General features: G+C 36.2%; 1 protein-coding gene across 2 annotated transcripts in view; it reads left to right on the top strand.

Annotated features, from left to right (window-relative positions):
• The window catches only part of NAA35 (N-alpha-acetyltransferase 35, NatC auxiliary subunit), an 89,511-nt gene that overhangs the window by 29,366 nt on the left and 37,899 nt on the right, over nucleotides 1–22,246 (top strand). The window contains exons 7-11 of one of the 2 annotated variants that reach the window (XM_060014983.1): nucleotides 3,114–3,180; nucleotides 3,260–3,303; nucleotides 4,511–4,561; nucleotides 5,224–5,307; nucleotides 6,136–6,250. In XM_060014983.1, the coding sequence (XP_059870966.1) occupies nucleotides 3,114–3,180; nucleotides 3,260–3,303; nucleotides 4,511–4,561; nucleotides 5,224–5,307; nucleotides 6,136–6,250 (361 nt within the window). The remainder of the gene's footprint in view (nucleotides 1–3,113; nucleotides 3,181–3,259; nucleotides 3,304–4,510; nucleotides 4,562–5,223; nucleotides 5,308–6,135; nucleotides 6,251–22,246) is intronic. The other variant, XM_060014984.1, reaches the window with a different exon arrangement.

Consider the following 22,246-nt stretch of genomic DNA (forward strand, 5'->3'; position numbering starts at 1 on the left):
CACCAATTGGACATTCTTCTACCACTACAGAAACTGCTTTTAGCAAGCTCCTTAATGATATCCGTCTTGCTAAATCCAGTGTTCTCACTCCTCCCTCTTCAGCCTGTCGGCTTCATTAGACTCAACTGACCACTTTTTGAAATACTTTCTTCTTATCTTCCTATTATGACAATCTGTTGGATTTCTTTCTTTCTCACTGGTTAGTCCATTTCCTGTGCTTGCTCCTGTAGATCTGCAGTTCTCGTGGGCTCTCTCTGGGTTGATTTCCTCTAGTTCTGTGGCTTTTAATACCAACTATAAGCTGATGAAGTCCAAATTGATATCTCTAATCCTGATTTCCTCCTCTGACTTTCAGACTCAAGCAAGTGCCTTCCTGAAATCTTCCCTTGGATGACCAAAGGAATTACAAACTTAATATAGTTAAAATTGTATTCCATTTCTGCCCTTAAACCTGCTCCTCCCAAACTGCCCCATCTGAGTAAATGGCATCATAATTTACCAGTTGCTCAGACCGAAAACCCTTGATTATACTACAGTTTACCTCATATTCAGTTCTTCAGCACATCATGTTGGCTTTACCTTTTAAATATATCCTGATTTCAACAACTTCTCATCATTTCTGGTTATGGTATCAGTCCCGTTCACCATCAGCTCCTGCTTGGACTGTTGGGTGGTATCCAGTATCTGGTCTCTCTGGGTTTACTTTGATTTTTGTCCTCCTTAAGTCCACAGAGTTTCAGTAGTGATATTTTAATGGCAGCATCTGTTGACATAACTCTTGTGCTTCAGACCTCCAATGACTTAGATTAAGTTCTTGTTACTGAGGTTTGTATTTATTACACAGACCTGTGATAATCTCCCAGATGAATGCTTTTCCTTAGACTCTTCTTGGCAAACTTAAGGGTCCACAGATAGGGCTTACAGGTTGCTTTTTTTTTTCCCCTGTTTTGTTTTTTCTACACAGTGTTGGGCTACTTAATTTTTAAAAACTTGGTAACATTAAAAAGTCTGATGATTTTACATTAAATTAGGTTTTTGTTCTGAAAACCTAGGAGACTGTACCAAACTAGTGCTGTATTCATTCATGACCATAAGAGGGTAAGCAGCGGCCTACTTCCTTTAGATGACATGTATGTTCTCTCATTTGCCACAGTCTCCACCACTCCTCAGTGTAACTTGTAACCAGCCTGATGTTCTTAGTAAGGTTAACGGCCAAATGGCCCCTGCCCTGAAGTAGCTCATCATTCCTTCAACAAATAGGTTTGAATAGTACTCTGTGCCAAGCACTATTCTAAGCCCTAGAGATAAAGCATGAATACAACAAAGCCCTGAGCTCAGAGATTATGCATTCCTTGGGACAAATAGTCAGTGTGTAAGTAAACAAATTACATATATAATGTCAGGTGGTGACAAGTTCTGTGAAGAAAAGTAAAGTAGGGAAAGGGGATATAAAGTGGTGGAGGGTGCTATTTTAGAGAGAATGCGCAGGGTATACCCTCGTATGAGAAATTGACATTGAAACAGAGGCTGGAATATAGTAAGGGATGGAGCTTTGTAAATCTTTTGAAGAAAATCAGTTTGGGGAGGGGGTTTCAGTGGGTACAGAGGTCCTGAGAAGAGTATGTGTTTGATATGCTTGAAGGACAACAAGAAGGCCTGTGTGATTGCAGTGCAGTGAACATGGAGATGAGTGGTAGGTAGGAAATGGGGTTGGAGAGGGAGACCAGGGCCACATGGTGGAGGGCCTTAGAGGCCATGGGGGAATTTGGGATTTTACTGTGAGGAAGAAAATTCCTGAAAAGTTTTGAGTAGAAAGTGACATGAAATGGCTTATCTTAAAACAATCCCTTTGGCCTTTGGTGGTGAATAAATTATATAGCAGACAGTTGTGGAAGGTGGGGGACCTGTCTGGAGACAGTTATAGAAGTGAGAGATGGTGGATCCTTGAACTGGAGATAGCTGTGAAAGGAGTCGGACTTGGTGATTAGAATTTGAAGATAGATCCTACAGTGTTTTCTGATGGATCTGATACGGGTTTCAGGAAAACAAGATGACTTGAAATGCAGGTTTTCAGCCTGAGTAATGGGATGGGGGTGCCTTTTAGCAATGTGGTAAACACTATGAGAGTTCCTATTTAGACATGTATAATTTGAGAATCCTGTTTGATGTCCAAGTAGAGATAGAGTATAAACTTCATCTGGAGCGTAAGTTTATAGCTCTGTATTACAGCCTGAGACTTTTGAAAGACCCAGTCCTGTGAGGCATACAATTCTCCTGAGTTCTTTCAGACTAGAGACATTGTTTGTACTTCTTTCTGTTTGTCAGATATAGTACCTGACATGAATTGCATGCTTACTGAATGTTTTTGTTAAGAGTCCAGAAATTTCACTATAGTTCTGGCCACTGCTGTGAATATCTGTTATTTCATTATATTAGGCTTTTATATACATTTTTATAAGAATCGTAATATGGCAGAAACACTCCTTTAGTAGAACTTCTAACTTCTTAGCTGAAATCAGCCAGATATTATTAAACTCTTCATAGTGAATCCAGCAAACCACTTAATTTGCTAATATCCCAGCATTGTTTTAAATGATTTTGGGAGTGGGAATCCATGTATGAATCATTTGTTTTCTTTACAATGGGCAGAAGCGGGAATGTGGTTTTGCTGTCACTGAGTAATTCTGTTTGAGAAGACTTAACCTTTTAGCCTAACAGTGTGTAAAATGACATATAATAAGTTTTGAAGAGTCTTGTTTAAATTTTGCAAATAGTAATTATTACATATTTATTGTTCACCTGTGAATGTGAGAATTCTTTGTAAGTGGGAATTATTTGTGATATTATCATAAGCATTATTTTGCAAATGAACATATTAAATGCAAGTATGTTTAAATAGCCTAAGGACAGCAATTGAAATTAAGGGGACAGAGACAACATTAGAATGTGGTGTTTTAATGGTATGCCTGTAAAGATAGCTTGGATGTATGATAGCAATATTTAGGGTGACATTCCATTACTGTTTTCTTATTAGCAAATAGTGATTTTGTAAGAGAAATATAATGAAAGATTTTGCTACTGTTCAAGGGCCTAATTATTGCTTTTCTGTATAGGAAGATTTTCAGTCAATGACTTATGGATTTAAAATGGCCAACAGTGTGACAGATCTTCGAGTTACAGGTAAAACCATTTATAAATATAATTCACAAATTTTACATTTGGATTTGTTTCCTTTTAAAATCATTGTCTCTCTTTCTAGGCATGCTAAAAGATGTGGAGGATGACATGCAAAGAAGAGTAAAGGTATATATTTTTTTCTCTTTTCTTTGGTGTAGGATATTTATATTCTTCTAAATGTCAGGTTAACTTTAGCTAATTACAAATAGCTAGTGTAGGTAGGACCACCAACTTTCTTTATATATGCTGTACCGTTTTTTGGCAATGAATTAGAACACTGCTAGAGGGGTTTCTGGTGAAGTAGTGTTACTTTCAAGTGTTGAAAATTTAACCCTTTCAAATTTTTTCAATTTTTTGCCAATGTTTTAAAATTTTAGTATGCTATTTTAAGAATAGCATAAGATTCTAGAATTTTAAATTCCTCAAAGGTAAGGACTACCTTCTTCACCTTTGTATCATTAATAGTTAGGGCAGTATCTAGAACATAGCAGAAGAGCTCAGTAAATGGAAGCTCCTCAAATCTGATTAAAAGCCTTCTATGAATGACATCCTTTGACCAGATGATCCTGATGATTTTGTTCTCATAGAAATTAAAAATGAAAAAAAGTTACATTTCTTCTGTTTTTTTATACCTGTATAACACAGCATGGTTGTCAAAACAATTTTGCATTATTGTCTTACCAGATATTTACAGTTATTCAGTGCATTAGGCAATAAAATGTACTTTTACATGAAGAAAATACAGCTGAAAAGAGTTAAGTAACCTGTCTTGAGTCTTATTAAGGGCATGCCATTAGTAAGTGACAGCTCCAGGGCTAGAACCCCAATCTACCAGATCTTCCTGTGGGTACTGCCTTGGAATTTTGTCAGAATAGTCAACCATATGTAACACATGTATTAACAAGATGTTTTGCGTTTTAGTATAGAACTTATCAGTATTTACCATGTGACTTTATGATGTGATTTTGTATAGGTTACTTTTTTTTTCTAACAGGGTTAGTTTGGAGAGCATCAGGAATTTCAGTTAATAGATTTTTTAAAAGCAGGAAGTACTATGTACCATGTGCTTCTGCTTTTCATTGTTTTGCTTTTGCTGTTTTTAATACCTTATTCTTTTGTGTGATCTTTATAATTTATATCAAAATGAACTTTCTGTACATAGTATTAATAGGAAAATAAATAATTGATACAGATTTTTTCTTCCAAATATTTTTCTTCAAATAGATTCTTGCATATATTCAATAAATTAATTTATTGCTTTACCTTGTATAATTGTAATCTAATGCTTTTACAGGTTTGTGTGTGTTTTAATATACCTTTTTTAAAATTTTAGAGTACTCGAAGTCGACAGGGAGAAGAAAGAGATCCAGAAGTTGAACTAGAAGTAATTGAACTTATTTTCTGGTAGATAATATCAGAGAAGTTAATGTTGTAGTTTTATGAACTACGTTATAATTTATGGAAGCCCTTTTTAAGGTATTTCTTTACAAATTGGACATTGCAAGGGAGTTTATTTCCCTTGTATTTATTTTGATAGAATTATAATATAACTCTTTCAAATACATGATTTCAAAGCTCTTCAATATTCCTGTGAGGTAGGAAGAAAAACATGATTTTTTTTTTTTAACAGATGATCCACCAAAAGTTGGCAGAATTCAAGAACTTACACAGTATCAAAAGTTGTCAAACCTTTGTTAAGATCCTAAATTTTCTGACTCTGCTTAAAGCACCTTTTTATCAGTCCTTTTAAAAATGCTAAAATCAGTTTTGAAATAATAGTGTAACTCCTGACTTAGGGAAAAATCAGTGCTCTTGACACATAAGCTTTATTATGTATTTCTATTTCAATAAAATAGGCTTTGTTTTATTATGTTTTCTGCAGCTCATTTTTCAGACATTTAAAAGACTATAAGTGAAGGTGTTTGTAATATATTCAATAGTAAGTTATTAACACTGAGATTTAGGACTTAAAATACTATATTTTAAAATGAAATTTCTTTGACAGACTTTGCATCTTTTAACTTTTAGTCCTTTCTTGTTTTTTAGCACCAACAGTGTTTAGCAGTATTCAGCAGAGTGAAATTTACTCGAGTGTTACTGACAGTGCTTATAGCTTTTACTAAGAAAGAGGTAAGGGTATTTACTATAATCTAAATTTTAGTGTTTTTGTTTTCGATGGAATGTTTTATTTTGGTAGTTCTGAGACTTTTCCATTGAAATGTATATGCACACATATACAGTACTCAGCATTTGTTGTGTTTACATCAGAGTATCCCTGATTTTCTCCAAAAGTCACATGAATTTTACATTCTGCTCCATAACATGTCCATGTCTGTTGTTGATATAAAAATAACATATTACGTATTAGTTGGTAAAATAATAGAAGCTGAAATTGCTTCTGGGTAGTTATTGTGAATTGGAGAAATTAAAAATGAGAATTTTAGGCAGGCCTCTTTCATTCAGTTAAATAATTAACTTAGATTTGTGTGGAATAAATGGTGAATATTTTTGTGTGTATATTGCATTAACTCTAAGTAAATTACACACTAATTTGTGAATAGTTAATAAGTGGTAAGTAGAGATCCAACCTTTACTAACTTCTGTAGTTCTGTTCTTTTTTTGAAATTTCACCTTGATGAATGATTTAGTAGGAATGTTGCAATTTCCCATTTTCTAGTTGATTGCATCTCTTTTTTTTTTTTAAACATGAGATTAGTAGAATAAACCAGAAATGTTTCCTATTGTTCTTTAATGGCTCCTACAATGTATAGATACGGGTAAAAAAATTATTTCTATCCTAACAGGATCTGGGCATCCTATATTAAGTGAATAGTTTGTGAAAACCAATGTCATTACAGCAAGCATTTAATTTCATTATTGTTTATAGGATTTTCCTATTTAATGTATATCTTTCAGTGAAAGAATATGTAAGAATGTTTTTGGTGATTTATTTGCTAGACCAGTGCTGTTGCAGAAGCTCAAAAATTGATGGTTCAAGCAGCAGATCTTCTTTCTGCCATTCATAATTCATTGCATCATGGCATCCAGGCCCAGAATGATACTACAAAAGGAGGTAATTGTCTGTTTTGCTCCTACTCTTTTTTTGTTCTTTCCCATCCAGCATATATAGTGTTTGATTTGTTCTAAAATATCCGTTAAGTCAGTCTATGCAGACTTTGGAATGTTTTGCTCCATAGACTTATATAGAGTGTTTATGGTACCTTCTTTTTAAATTTTTTCTAGACCAGTTTGCCATCTCCTGTATCTTACTGTTTGGGTTCTGAATCTTTACCCTGTCTCGTGATCAGGCTGTGATGTCAGCAGTAAATCGTTCTTTTTTAATCACGTCTCCCCTTTTACTCCTTTGAGAGATCATCAGCTCCGTTATACAGTCTTCCCTGACTCCACCAGGCAGCCCTAGGTATTCCGTCTGTGGCCTCATTGCCTTCATACATGCCTTTGTTACATTTTTTTAGTATATCATATTATAGTTTACCTTTTGTCTTTCCATGAGATTTTTAGTACTATTAGGCCAGAGTCTCTTCTTTGCGTGTCTCTACAGTGCTTGGTACGTTGTTGACAGGCAGTAGATTTTATGAATTAGGCCTTAAAAATAAAAGGAATAGTGTACCTTTATTGTAAAAGCTCCAACTGAGTTAGCATTTTAGTAGTGTGTAGCAATTTTGGTTATCCTTAAAACCATTAAAATGAGATGATATTTGTATTTTAAAATTAGTTTTTCACAGTTGTTAGTCCTCTGACCAGGAAGTCCAGTTTTATTGATTCACACTCTTTTCCTTTTTCATCCTTTCCCCTCCTTTTAGGGACAGAAGTTGTGGTATTCCCCTTCCCATGAATTTTTTTTCTTAATCAAAGGTTAGGTAGTGGAGCAGTCCAAAAGGTAATTTAGTTTAGGAAATCAGTATTATCTTTATGGATAATAATTATACTGAACTTATAAATTCATTATTAATTCATTACCATTTTCTCCAGGAGAGGGGAAGATAAGTGACTATTAGATGATTGACTAGGTGACATTCTATAACCATGGGACCTTAAAAAGAAAAAGGTTTTTATGCATAGCAAGCTATCTAGTACATGTTTACAGAGAGGTAAACATATCTACAACTCTTCAATACTTTGAAATCTAGTGCAAGAATACTTTATGAAAACCACTGTAAAATACATTGCTTCCAGATAATTTGGTTGGTTATGTATCAGTAGGGTATTATGATGCAAAACAAGAGTCTTTCAAATGACTCTATTCTGATGCTCCTTTTGCCATATCCTGACTACTGTGGGCTGTTCTGGTCTATAACTGAGAATAATAATTGCCATGGGAGCATTAGTTGCCCATGTGGTCTGTGGCTTCCCTGTAGTTCAGATCAGTCAGCACTTAAAAACAAACAAACAAACAAACCTGTGTGTATATTCTCAACTGTTTCTCTGGTTTTATGGGCTGTTCATGAGTAAGCTTTAGGAAGATGGCTTGCATAAAGTTGGTTTGAATAAACTAAGCAAGTGAAGTTTTAAATTTAGGGAGTATTCACTCTGTGCTTAGTTAAACACTGTTTAAGCTCACTTAATTTAACTTTGTAATTATCCAACTGAAGCATGAAGCTAAACAGTTCTATAATAAAAAAAAAGTGAATGCCTTCCCAGCAATGTTTATTCTAAGAAAATGGTGATAAAGCCATAGTGTAGATTAGTTTTGGTCTCAGGTTATTCATTTTGCCTTCTTAATATTAGTACAACTCCAGCTAGTGACAAAGTGACTGTGTAAAGCTTGAAATTGCTGAACATTAATTTTAGCTTCTCATTGAAAAGCTACTTAATCAGTGGGAACTGGGAAACAGCGGTGTAAAGGGAGAAAGTAGGAAGAATCAAACTTGATTCAAGGATTACTTGCTGGTGGACTTACTCAGTGGATGTGATGTGTTGAAGATGAAGGAGGCAGAAATGGTTTGGGAACAAGAGATGCTTAAGGAAGGCAGCTCAGGTAGGACGAATGGGAGTTTTTGACGCGGTGACATGGAACAGTCCACCGGCAAAGTAAATATTTTGCTCTGGAAAATGGATGGAAGAGCAGGTTTTGGAGTTATTTTCATGTTAAGTGCTAATTAAAGTTGAAGGAGTGGATATGGTTCTTCAGGGCTTGCTGAGTTCAGGACCTTGAGTTAGAACTTTGTTGAAAAAACAAGAAGAGGATCCAGTGAAGCACATGTTGCTCCTTGTGTTTGTTTATGCTGTTGTATTGCTTGTGAATTCTATACTTCTTTTTATATGTCTGTGGAATTCTTCAAAATAATGTTCAGATAATTTCTTCCAATGAGATTTTCCATGTTCTACTTGTCAAAATTTATTTCTCTTTCCCATATTCTTTTATAGTTATCTGTGGTTGAGGCTTGGTTTACTCTTTAGAATGCAAGCATCTTTAACAGTTGCTAATGGAAATGAAAAATTTAATTAAACTTATGTTGCCTGAAATTGGTAGGTACTTTTGAAGTGTATCTCCAAATCTGACGTTCAGTTTCAAGAGGCCTTGGAGAATTCCCTGGTGGTCCAGTGGTTAGGACTCTGTGCTTTCACTGCTTCAAGGCACGGGTTCAGTCCCTGGTTGGGGGACCTAAGATCCCACAAGCTGCGCGGCACGGGCAAAACAACAAAAACAAAAAGAGGCCTGTCATTCTTTTGAAAAAAATTAAAAGGCGTCTGATTCAAGTGGTAGATTAAAGACATGCATTTACCTTCTGAAACCTTAATGAAACAATGGTAAGTGTTTGGATATTTTTAAAAAATAGGTATAATCAATAACGAGAAAAAGGAAAAGAAGACAATAGCAACAGAATTTTAGAAGCTAGAAAACAGAAGGACATTGAGCTGTCTGTCCATAAGTAACTGAGTTCTTAGCCACTGACAGGGAAAGTCAAGATACAGTCCAGTTTATACTGCAGATCCTCTGAAGGGCCTCATTTTTAGTATACCAGGTACCTCTAAAAATGAGGATGAGAATTAATGGTGATGAGAACTGGTTGAAAACTGTTTAGAAACAGAGATTTCCTCCCCATTTTCTCCATGGTAACATTCCTGAGCCTCAGAATACTAAAAGTTTATTCTTTGGAATAGGGGAGCAGAGAGATTCTGAACTGAGAAGATACCAGACACTGTTGAATGGTACACATTATGGGGAGCTAAGTGGTAATTTAAATACTTATTGTAACCACCTGTTCTCCCCTTTCCTGCACACCACGTCAAGCTCTAGCTGTTTTTCCCGCCTACTCAGCTTCCAAAACAGTGCAGCCTGGCTATTGCACTTCACCTAAGAATTTGGAAGACTCTTAGGGAAATCTGGCAAACCCAAGAGATGGAGAAAAACATCAGCAAAATCTAAATTTATTGGTATTAGCAGTTCTCCTGATAAAATGGTTTGGTAGAAAAGCCTAACCTAATTCACAGAGCTCTTAATGAGGTTTTGGTCCTTTAGTTTCAAGCCCGAGTATATAGTCATGGGTGGAAATGTCTAGCCTATAAAAGAGACCAAAACAGGCAAGCAAACAAAAACCTTTAAAAAAAATGAAAAAAAAATAATGCATATGTAAAACAAAAATAGGATGTTATTTAAAAAAAGGGAAAAAAGAGTATATTTGAGCAGAAATCATTAAAAAATAGAAAATATAGAACATAAAGTCGAGGAAATCTTAGAGAAAGTAGAATAAAAATGAACAGGTTGAAAATAAGGAGGAAAAAAGTAAAAATACTATAGGATCAGTCCAGAAGGTCCATTGTCTAATAAAGATAAATAATAAATAAACAAGATAAATGAAGGATAAATTGATAAAAGTTTTTCCAGAAATAGAGATCAGAAAATAGAAGCAAAAAAAAAATATCACTTGATCATTTAAGAAGATTTCCTGGAAGGAAATGAAGCAAATACCCAGGTTAAGAGGGCCAGTAAAGAGTTACCCAGCACAATTAGGATGAAAGTAGACTTCTATCAAGGCATATCATCATGAAATTTCAGAATAGTGGGGAAAAGTAGAAGATCCTAAGAGGTTTGAAAGGGAAAAGCAAGTTGCACACACAGAATCAAGACAATGTAATCAAACTTCAACAACAGGAATGGAAGCTAGAAGTCAGTGGAGCAAAGAACAAAGTTGAAGTAGTCACACTTCTTGATTTTAAAACTTACTGCAGTGCTACATTAATCAAGAGAGTTTGGAACTAGCATAAAGATAGACATAGATTAGTGGACTAAAATTGGAAATCCAAAAATGATCCCTCATGTTTGTGGTCAGATGATATTTGACATGAGTGCCAAGACAATTCAATGGGGAAAGAAAAGTATTTTCAACAAATGACACTGGGACAATTGGATAACCACATGCAAAAGAATAAAGTTTGGTACCCTCCCCCACCCCCTGTTCACATCATAAACAAAAATTAACTCAAAATGGATCAGTGACATAAATGTAAGAACTAAAAATATGAAACTCTAAAACCTAGACATAAACCTTAAGAATCAATAAAAAAAATTAAGTCAATGAAAAAATAGGCAAGGGATCTATATAAATTAGACATTTCTCTGAATAAGATTTACAGGTGGCCAATAAGCATGTGAAAAAATAGATGTGCCATGGGAAATGCAAATCAAAACGAAAAGATACCACTTCCCAACCACTAGATGGCTGTAATCAAAAAGACAGGTAGCGACGAAGATGTAAATAATAATAATAATATAAATAAATAAAATATTTAAAAAAAAAAAAAAAAGACAGGTAGTAACAAGTGTTGGTGAGATTATGGAGAAACTGGAACCTTCATACACTGCTGGTGGAAGTATAAAATAATGCAACTACTTTGGAAAACAATCTTGCAGTGTCTCAAAATGTATAATGTAGATTTATCACATGACCCAGCCATTCTAATATTAGGAGTATATATACACTCAAGAGAAATGGAAACATATGTGTACACAAAAAGTTGTACATTAATGCTCACAACACTATTATTCATGATAGCCAAAAGGTGGAAACAACCCAGATGTCCATCAGCAGATGAGCAGATAAATGTTGTGCATCCATGCAGTGGAGTAGCATTTGGCAATTAAATGAAGTACTAATATCTGCTACAACATGGAGGGACCTTGAAAACATGCTAAGTAGAAAAAGCCACTCACAAAAGATCGTATATGATTTTCATTTATATAAAACATCCAGAGTAGGCAAATCCAGGGAGACAGAAAGTAGATCAGTGGTTGCCTAGGGCTGGAGGAGGGTGGGAAGAAGGAGGACTGCTAATGTATATGGAGTTTTTTCTTAGGGTGATGAAAATGTTCTGTTTTTCATGGTGGTGGTCGTTTTATAACTCTGAATATACTAAAAAACTATTGTACACTTTTAATAGATGAATTATATGGTATGTTAATTATATCTCAGTAGAATTGTGATTAAAAGAAAAGCAGTGGACCAGTGTTTTCAGAATTTGGGGGGGAAATGGTTTCTAATCATTGAATCCTTTTCCAAAATTATCATTTAATTGTGAAGAAAGATAATTTCAGGTATTTAAAATCTTACAAAATTAATCTCCCCAAAAGTTTTTCAAGGCTACTAGAATGTGCTCCATTAAAACAAGGGAGTAAATCAAGGTAAAGGAAAGTATGGAGTTTAAGGAATATAAGAATCCAGCATAAGAGAATAATGAAGGAAATCGTAGGGTGATAGTGCAGCAAAAGCATAAGATACTATATATCTGAGCATAATACATGGAGGACAAGTCCAGACTGAACAAAGTCACAAGGCTTGAGGGTAGATGGCTCAAAGTAGATACAAGATCTGTTGTCACCAATGAAATTGATACAATAGCTGTTCTCTTTAATGTAGAAAAAAGAGATTTAGAGAATTGGCAAAGGATTTGGGGTTGAATTAAAGTGTTAAGTACAGGGCTTCCCTGGTGGTGCAGTGGTTGGGAGTCTGCCTGCTGGTGCAGGGAGCGCGGGTTCGTGCCCCGGTCCGGGAGGATACCACATGCCGCGGAGTGGCTGGGCCCGTGAGCCGTGGCCGCTGGGCCTGCGCGTCCGGAGCCTGTGCTCTGCAGCGGGAGGGGCCGCAGCAGTGAGAGGCCCGCGTACCGCAAAAAAAAAAAAAAAAAAAAGTGTTAAGTACATACAAACAAAGCAAACAAAAAGTAAGAAGTGATTAACTTCAGAATATATATGAAAGTAAAACTTATTTCCATGTTTGCGAAAGTTATCCATGGCCCAAATATGAATGTAATTTACTTAATCATAATGGTGCTGAACATTGATTATAATCAAAATTTTGATCTGTGTTGGAGGTGAGGGGACAGAAGTGTATATATGCGTATAATTTATATGTGCTTATAGCTGCTACTTCATATCTTTTTCATTATCTCTTTTTTACACATATCATCTCCTTTTGAAGTTGGAGTAAGTCAGATAACGTGTAAAACAAAAAATATGAAGTAAGTAGCACTATAAATTTGGTGATATGGAGGTAAATACCAAAAGAGCTAAAAAGAAGTGGAAGACATTGCCTCTGGGAAGAGAGGAAATAATGGAATTGGCAGGAGAGGGTGGGCAGAAGATTGTTAGTTTTAATAAAAACCTTGTTGGGCTCTTTGATTCTCAAGTGGTATGCATTTATGACTGAGTAAAAGAAACTAAATTAAAAGTTAATGTGAATTAAAAGTAGATTAAAATATAGTTTAGAATTATGATGGTTTATTGTCTGGTAGACAATAGGGTTAAATAACAAAAGGGTTAAATAACCCTTTAACCTCCTGAGGGCTGTACTTGGTGCTAAAGCAGAAATTATGCTGCCTCAACCCAGTCAACTTCATATGCTGGTTTGGCAGTGCACAGGAGAGGTGGGAACTGACTTCATTTTAAAGTCACCACCCATTAGAGAGGCCTATGTCATGAGGTACTAGTGCCAGGAACTTGAGATGGTTTTACTCTTTTAAAACATTTTATTTTTACAAAAAATAAACATACCTCCTCACACATGTGAGGGATATGTGTAATCTAGAGGACTTCTGGTTTTTGGAGTTAAAGATGTTTCTGCTGCTTGCTTCTCTTGTCTACAACCAATTGAAAACTATAAGGAATATGAGAAACAGAATCCTCTCAACTTCTTAAAAAATAGGAAACCTTTATAACCTTAAAAAAAAAAAAAAGAAAAAAACTAACAAACACTGTAACAGTAGGACCCAGATGAGGGAGAACAAAACCCCACCCCTGACATAGCACCACACAATTGGGAGAGGCCCCCAATACTCAGGTTCTATCTGAGGAGTGAAGCATTTGGAGCCTACATCTAGCACCCCAACTTTGACTCCTTCCTGAGGGATAGGCTCCCAAAACACCTAGCTCTGAAAGCCAGTGGGGCTTGTGTCCATGAGACCTATAAGACTATGCCAACCAGAGGAGCAGTTCCTATTGGGAATGCAGTCACTTGCTATGACTGTCCCCACAGGGATCAGCTCAGAGGAAGCAGGCAAAATTACCCATCTCCTAGTCTTTCCTTGAAAGAGGTTTATCTGTATACATTAAAAGCTGCTGTCTGAGGGCCAAGCATCTAATATAGCAGACACTAGGGGCCGGCTGCCTGGCTTCTGCCTCAGCCCACTCCAAGTCACTGGAATCTGCCTGGAAAAGTTTGTACATATATTTGCACCCCAGCTTTTGTGGCTTCTGCCTAAAGCATGGGACCCAGACCTGGCGGTGATAGCCAAAGAGGCTTCCACTCATGAGTTCCAGAAGACTATAGCAAAGAAGCATTTTTTAACTGACTCTACACCCTAAGGTTCAGCACAGAGAGCAAAGGAAATAACCCGTCTTCCAGTCTTCCCCTGAAATAGGTTTAACTCTGTACTTTAAAAGCCGCTGCCTGCATGCTGGGCTTCTAATTTAGCGGGCATCTAAGGGCTACCTGAAATCTTCCCCAGAGACAGGGGAAGCCAGCAGGCATCTCTCCCACCTTCTCCCCATTAGCCTGCTCCAATAATAAAACCCAGTTGACAGCGTCTCCCAAGAAAAAGCTTGTACACACATCTGGTGCCCAAGCTTTTGCAGCTGCCATCTGAGGGATGAGCCCCCAGGTCATCCGGCTCTAATGGCCAATGGGGTTTGTATTCAAGAGTCTTACAGTGCTTTATCAAACAAATAGTTGTTAATGAGTACAGGAGAACCCTTCCCCATGGCCATGTACCAAGGTCCAGCAAAGAAGGATTAGGCAAAAACAACCTTCTCCCACTTTCTCCCTGGAAGAAGTTTAACTACATACTCATCCAGCTGCTCCCTGAGGGTCCAGCTTCTAAGCAGCGTACATCTAGGTTCTGATTGTGATCCTTCCCTTTTGGACACTGATGGGTCTTGGCACACCCTCAACTACTGGGAGCCACTAAGAGCAAAGGAGGAGGCTTGGACGGTCACAAAACTTTGAGAGAAAACTAAGGCCTTGGTCTGGGCTGATTGACAAGGTCCATCTCTTATATGACAGTATTCGTCTCCTACATGAGACCACTCTGTCAAGACTGGAAGATATGACTGTTTTATCTAATGCACGGAAACCAACAGAGAGTCAAGAAAAATGAAGAAACAGTGGAATATATTCCAAACAAAGGAATAAGGTAAATATCCAGAAACAGATCTTAATGACATGGAGATAAGTGGTTTACCTGATTGAGAGTTTAAGACAAAAGTTATAAAGATGCTCACCAAGGTTAGGAAGCAATGCATGAACAAAATAAGAGTTTCAACAAGGAGATAGTAAATATTAAAAAGTACACAAGAGAAATCACAGAGCCAAAGAATTCAAAAAATGAACTGAAAAATCGAGAGGCTCAACAGCAGACTAGATCAAGTGGAAGAAAGAGTCAGCAAACTTGACAGGGCAGTGGAATTCATTCAAACAGAGTAGGAAAAAAAGAGATAGATTATGGGATTTGTGGACAACATCAAGAAGACCAATATATGCATGATAGGGGTTCCAGAAGGAGAAGAGAGAGGAACAGGGCAGAAAGCATATTCAAAGAAATAATGGCTGAAAACTTCCCTAACCTGGGGAAAGAAACAGATATCCAGATCCAGGATGCTCAGAGAGTTCGAAAGAAGTTGAATCCTAAGAGACCCACACTCAAACACATTATAATTAGTCAGAAGTTAGAGACAAAAGCTTTTGACAATTGTCAAAAGTTAGAATCTTAAGAGCAGCAAAAGAAAAGCAACTGGTTGTGTGCAAGGGAACCCCCCATAAGACTATCAGTAGCTATTTCTGCAAAAACCTTGCAGACCGGAAGGGAGAGGGATCATATACTCAAAGTACTGAGGGAAAACAAAACAAAAAAGCTGCTAACCAAGAATATTCAGCAGTTGTCCTTAAGAATTAAGGAAGAGAGAAAAAATTTCCAGACAAGCTAAAGGAGTTCATCACCACTAGACTGACCTCACAAGAAGTGTTAAAGGAAGTTCTTCATTTGAAACAAAAGGACACTAGTTAGTAACAGGAAAACATGCAAGTATAAAACTCACTGGTAAAGGTAAATTTATAGTTAAATTCAAAATAATTCTAATATTGTAATGGTGGCAGGTAGACCATTTATATCTCTGGTATGAATGTTGAAAGACAAAAAGTATTTAAAAAACTATAACTGCAGTCATTTGTTATTGGATACACAGCATAAAAAGATGCAAATGGTGAAGTCAAAACCATAAAATGTGGGGAGAGGGAGCTTTTGTATGCATTTGAAGTTATTATCAACTTCAGATAGACTGTTCTAAATATGTTTTATGCAAGGCTCATGGCAACCACAAAGCAGAAGCCTATAGTAGATATGCAAAAGGTAAAAGGGAAAGGAAGCATACCAGTACAGAAAATCATCAAATAATAAAGGAAGAGAGCAAGAGAAGGAAAAATGGAACAAAGGAATTGCAAAACAACCAGAAAACAATTAACAGGCAGGAAATGGTAAATCCATACCTATCAATATTTATGTTAATTGTAAATGGGCTAAATTCTCCAATCAAAAGACATAAAGTGTAGATAAAGGTTTGTCAATTTTATCTTTTCAAAAAATTAGCTCTTAGTTTTGTTGCTCTTCTATTCTTTTTCTTTCTTATTTATTTCTACTCTGATCTTTTATTTCCTTCCTTCTGCTAACTTGAGCTTAATTTGTTCTTTTTCTAGTTCATTGAGGTGTAAAGTTAGGTTGTTATTTGAGATCTAATTTCTTAATATATGCATTTATCACTATAAACTTGCCTCTCAGAACTGCATTTGTAGTATCCTATAGCTTTTTGTATGTTGTTTTTTTTAAATTTTCATTTCTTTCAAGATTTAAGAAAAATTTCTCCTTTGTTTTCTTCTTTGACCCATTGGTTGTTCAGGAGTGTGTTGTTTAGTTTCCACATATTTGTAGATATTCCAGCTTTCCTCTTCTTGTGTTCTAGTTTCATACTATTGTGGTCAGAAGGGATAGTTGGTGTGCTTTCAGTCTTAAATTTGTTAAGAGTTGTTTTGTGTCATATCATATGTTCTATCATGGAGAATGTTCAATGTGCCTTTTTAAAAAAATTATTCTTTGGCTGCGTTGGGTCTTCGTTGCTGCGCATGGGCTTTCTCTAGTTGCGGTGAGCGGGGGCTACTCTTCATTGTGGTGCACGGGCTTCTCATTGCAGTGGCTTCTCTTGTTGCGGAGCACGGGCTCTAGCATGCAGGCTCCAGTAGTTGTGGCTCATGGGCTCTAGAGTGCAGGCTCAGTAGTTGTGGCACATGGGCTTAGTTGCTCCACGGCGTGTGGGATCTTCCTGGACCAGGGCTTGAACCCGTGCCCCCTGCATTGGCAGGCAGATTCTTAATCACTGCGCCACCAGGGAAGTCCCTCAGTGTGCCTTTGAGAAGAATGTGTATTCTGTTGCTCTTGGATGAAACATTCCATATATGTCTGTTAGCTCCATCTGGTATAATGTGTAGTTTAATTCCAATTTTTTTTTTTTTTTTTTTTTTTTTTTTTACTGATTTTCTGTCTGGGTGATCTATCCATTGTTGAAAATGGGATATTGAAGTCTCCTGGTATTATTGAATTATTATTTCCCTTTTTAGAGCTCTGAATATTGGCTTTATTTTTGTGCTCCTGTGTTGGATGCATAAATATTTACGTTTGTTATATCCTCTTGATTAATTGACTGCTTTATTATGTAATAACTTTCTTTGTCTTTTGTTATATTGTTTGGCTTAAAGTCTATTTAGTCTGGTATAAGTTTAGCTACTTCTATGCTTCTTTTGGTTTCCATTAGCATGCTTTTTCAATTAACGCTTTTTCTAGCTTTATTCACTATAGCTAAGGTACGAAAACAACCTAAGTGTCTATTGATGGATGAATGGATAACAAAAATCCAATATATATATAATAGAATATTAATCAGCCTTAAAACAGAGGGAAATCCTCTTGTTTGTGACAACATGGATGAACCTGGAGGGCATTGTGCTAAGTGAAATAAGCCAGACAGAGGAAAACAAATACTGCATGGTATCACTTATATGTGGAATTTAAAAGAGATAAAGTTTAACTCATAGAAGCAGTAGAAACATGGTTGCCAGAGGCTGAGGGAAATAAGGAGAGGTTGGTAAAAGGGTACAAACCTTCAGTTAGAAGATGAATAAGGTCTGATGATATGATGTATGAAATGGTGACTATAGTTGATAACACTGAACTGTATAATTGAAATTTGCTCAAAGAGTAAAACTTAAATGTTCTCATCAAAGGAAAAAAATAAATGTGAGGTGATGGATGTGTTAAATTAACTCAGTGGAGGGAATCCTTTCAGAATTATACATATATCAAATTATCACATTGTACACTTTAAATATCTTACAATTTTATGGTCAATTATACCTCAATAAAACTGGAAAAAATATAAAAAATAAAAGGAACTAGTACATCTTGGAGGAATGGGTGATTCCAGGGCTAGGGCAGGGAAAGAACAAGATGAGCCTGGAATGTCTTATTAGCTGGAAGTGAGTAAATGTTCAGAGAATGATGGGCCAGGTCAATTAAACACAGAAAACAGCTTGAACGGGCATTCACACAGTCCAAGTTGGGGACAACTTGAGCATCAAAATAAATAATTATGATAGATCATAACCAATTGAATAAAAGAAGAAGCCATGGTTCCATACTGATATAAATAAATGAATTAATGAGTAGATAGTTTGATGATAATGAGCATACTTAGGTGTCCTTCCCCTGCACCCCAAATATTTATTAACTAGAAAGGGAAAAGGTAACAATAGTGAAGAAGCCTGGCAGACACCAACTTAATCAAGTGATCAAAGTTAACACCACTAGTAGTTAAAATCTCCACTTTGCTGATGGGTTGCAATGAGAACAATATAATGTCACTTCTTTTATAATCCAAAGGTTAACAATTTGAATCTAATCACAAGGAAACAGGAAAACCACATTGAAGGGCAGTATACAAAATTATTGGCGTGTTATTCTTCAGAGTTGTCAAAGTTATCCATAGAAGCCAAGCAGAAGAACTGCTCCAGATTGAAGGAGACTAAGAGACAATGAAAATAAATACAACTTGTGATTCTGATGTCGATTTGAAGCATATTATTGGTACAGTGTGCAAAACTTGAATGAGGTCTGAGCATTAGATGGTAGTAATTGGTCATTGTTAGTTCGCTAATTCTGATTGTTTAATCGTGAATATATAAGGGTATGTCTTTATAGGAATAACACTCCCATCGTATTTGAGAGTGATTCGGTATTGACTGCACTTGCAACTTTACTATAAGTTTGAAATTGTTTCAAAAGAAAAATCCACCTTAAAAAATAATGCAGAAAAGTAGATTAGCGTGTATAAAATGTTGATGTTTTGTTTACAAAAGTAACGTTTGAATGGGCAAACAGTGGTATATCCATACAATGAAATGGTTTTCAGCAGTAGAAAAGATTAAATGTTGACGCACACAACATAATGGATAAATCATTGAAACATTATGCTGAAAGAAGTTAGATATAAAAGAGTACAAATTGTGTGACTCTTTTTGTATCAAAGTAGGAACAACTGATTTATTCATGGAGGAAACAGTGCCATGGTTTCTGGGCATGGGAGTGACTGGCTCCCTTTTGGGGAGATGAAAGGGAACCTTCTGGGGAGATGAAAATGTTGTATACGTTGATTGGGGTGGTAGTTACATGGTTGTATGTATTTTTCAAAACAATGAACTATAAGCTTAATATTTGTATTGTATAATATGTATAGTATACCTCAATAAAGTTGAAAAATATATATATAAATAACCACACGTGAAAGAAGCTTGTAGTAGTGTTTAGTTCTCAAGAGATTAACTAGTCACAAGTGAGCAGATTTGCTTTTCTTTGTACCTCCTTTTGTTGCATTTGCAACTTTTTAAATCTGTTGCATGGATACCTATTCAAAAATACACACCAAAGAAACTCCAAAATTTGTAGATGTGTCTGTAGTATCATTTATATGCATATTATATTGCTTATATAACTTACTCTGACCAGTGATTAGGATACAATATTCATTGAGACTATGCTTTTTGAGGTTAACAGTTGTGGTTAAATACCTTTTTATAACGTGTGTGTGTGTGTTGAAATATTTATAACATGAAATTTGCCATTTTAACCATTTTTAAATGTAGAATTCAGTGGTTGTGAAACAGTCACCACTGTCCATATCCAGAAATTTTCATCTTACCAAACTGAAACTCTGTACTCACTAAATAATAACTCCCCATTTCCCCCTCCTCCAGTCCCAGACAACCACCATTCTACTTTCTGTCTCTATGAGTTTGACTACTCTAGGTACCTCATATAAGCAGGATCATACAATATTTGTCCTTTTGTGTCTGGCTTCTTTCACGTAGCATAACTTTATAACATTTTATAAAGGGAAATCAAGTAGCCAAGAAGTGTAGTATAATATAACAAAACCTCAGCAGCTTCTGCATTGTTTTCTAGAATTCCTTCCAACTTAAGGGCATCTAAAACTTATTTCAATAAGTCTAACTATAAATTGCCTAACTTGGGAGAGATGTATTATCCAAAAACGATATAATGTCTCTATCTCTTTTGACTTACACACTTCCAAATCTTTAATTTTGGCATCTAATTAATTTTAGAATAACTTACTTTGTTAAGTTAAATCAAAGCACATTGTTACTATAAATCTTTTATCCAAGGACCTTGTGCTGTTTGTAATACTTTTCTGCTATTGATAATGAAGGTCAGTTATCTAGCAAGGACTTTAGTAACTAAAACACTCTAAACCAATGTGCCATAATATTTTGAATATAGTAATTATATGTTATTATTGTATACTTAAAAGAATGCTAGTGTGAAGGGAAAATCATTTTATTTGGCATTGAAGAATTTTATGTATTTTTAACTGGAAAACCAAGATAATTTTTGTACACCTATAGACTTGTAAAGTCAGAAGAGAGTCTAGAAGTTGTCTGATCTGTATCCAGTTTAATTCAGGAAATCTTTACTGAGCGTAGCACACAATGGGTAGAAAGTGATGTGAATTAGCATCTTTTCTAGGCTCATTTAGTAAGGGCTATTCAGGTTATTTTAATATAAGACAGTCTTGAGATAAATTGTGTGATAGAGATGTATGAAATTTAGTGGGAATATGTTAGACCGGTTTATTCTGGGAGGGCTTGTGTGGTAAAGCTGTCTTTAACTTTTTGTAGTTTGTGTTGCCATGAAATCAGATGCAAACTCCTCCCTGGCTTTTATCCCCACTCCTCCTTAACTCTTCTATATCCTGAATAACGGCTTTGATCTCTTATTATATCTCAGTTCTTATGCTCTTTTCTAGTTAGGCAAGTTACTATGTCTTGTATAGGATGGTTACAGAGTCCTTAGGCATGAGATTCAAGAACAGCTGAGACTTAAAAATAGCTACTAGGATGAGACTTAAAAATAGCTACTAGGAACCACTTTAGCACTTAACCATTTACAAGGACTATGTCCAGAAAAATGTAGGGGGAAATTTAAATGTGTGTAGAAAATAGAGGGAAACATGTAGATGACTTCTAACTTTTGTGCCTAGGGATTTTGTCCCCACTCTATTTATATGCATCTATTTTTACTTTTGAGTTCAGAGAAATTATGACTTGGAAAATTGCAGCTCCCTAAGGGAAAAAGAAAAACAGCCATATTATCTGTCTTCCAGGCCTTTGATATGCTTGGAATACTTTGTCCTGACTAACATTTTATTCTTTAACTAAGTTATCGTTTAGGTCTTTTTTTAAAAAAATTTTATTTATTATTTTTGGCTGCATTGGGTCTTTGTTGCTGTGTGCTGGCTTTCTCTAGTTGCGGCGAGCAGGGGCTACTCTTCATTACAGTGTGTGGCCTTCTCATTGCAGTGGCTTCTCCTGTTGCAGAGCACGGGCTCTAGGCACATGGGTTTCAGTAGTTGCAGGCACATGGGCTCAGTAGTTGCGGCACATGGGCCCTAGAGCGCATGGTCTTCAGTAGTTGTGGCACATGGGCTCAGTAGTTGTGGCACACGGGCTGTAGGGTGCATGGGCTTCAGTAGTTGTGGCGCACAGCCTCAGTAGTTGTGGCACACGGGTTTAGCTGCTCCGAGGCATGTGGGATCTTCCAGGACCAGGGATTGAACCTGTGTCCCCTGCATTGGCAGGTGGATTCTTAACCACTGTGCCATCAGGGGAGTCCCCATTTAGGTCTTTTCTTAGACTTCACTTCTATGAAGTCTTTCATCTAATTTTTACATGGATAAGTTGCTCCTCTGACATCCTGAGCTTATCCTCACTGAATTATACTTGCATCTTGCGTTCATCTAGACCAGTGTTTCTCAACTGGGGCTTCCCAGGGACATCTGGCAATGTCTGGATCCATTTTACAGTTAGGAGGTTGCTACTGGTATGTAGTGGATCGAGGTCAAGGATGTTGCTAAACATCAGCTGTGCAGAACAGCTGAGTTTCAAAAGTTAATATTGTTTTATATTGCACTTTTTTGTTTGTATAAAATTGAAGTCAG

This window comes from Delphinus delphis, chromosome 6 (assembly GCF_949987515.2).
Source record: "Delphinus delphis chromosome 6, mDelDel1.2, whole genome shotgun sequence".
In the NCBI taxonomy this organism is placed as follows: domain Eukaryota; kingdom Metazoa; phylum Chordata; class Mammalia; order Artiodactyla; family Delphinidae; genus Delphinus; species Delphinus delphis.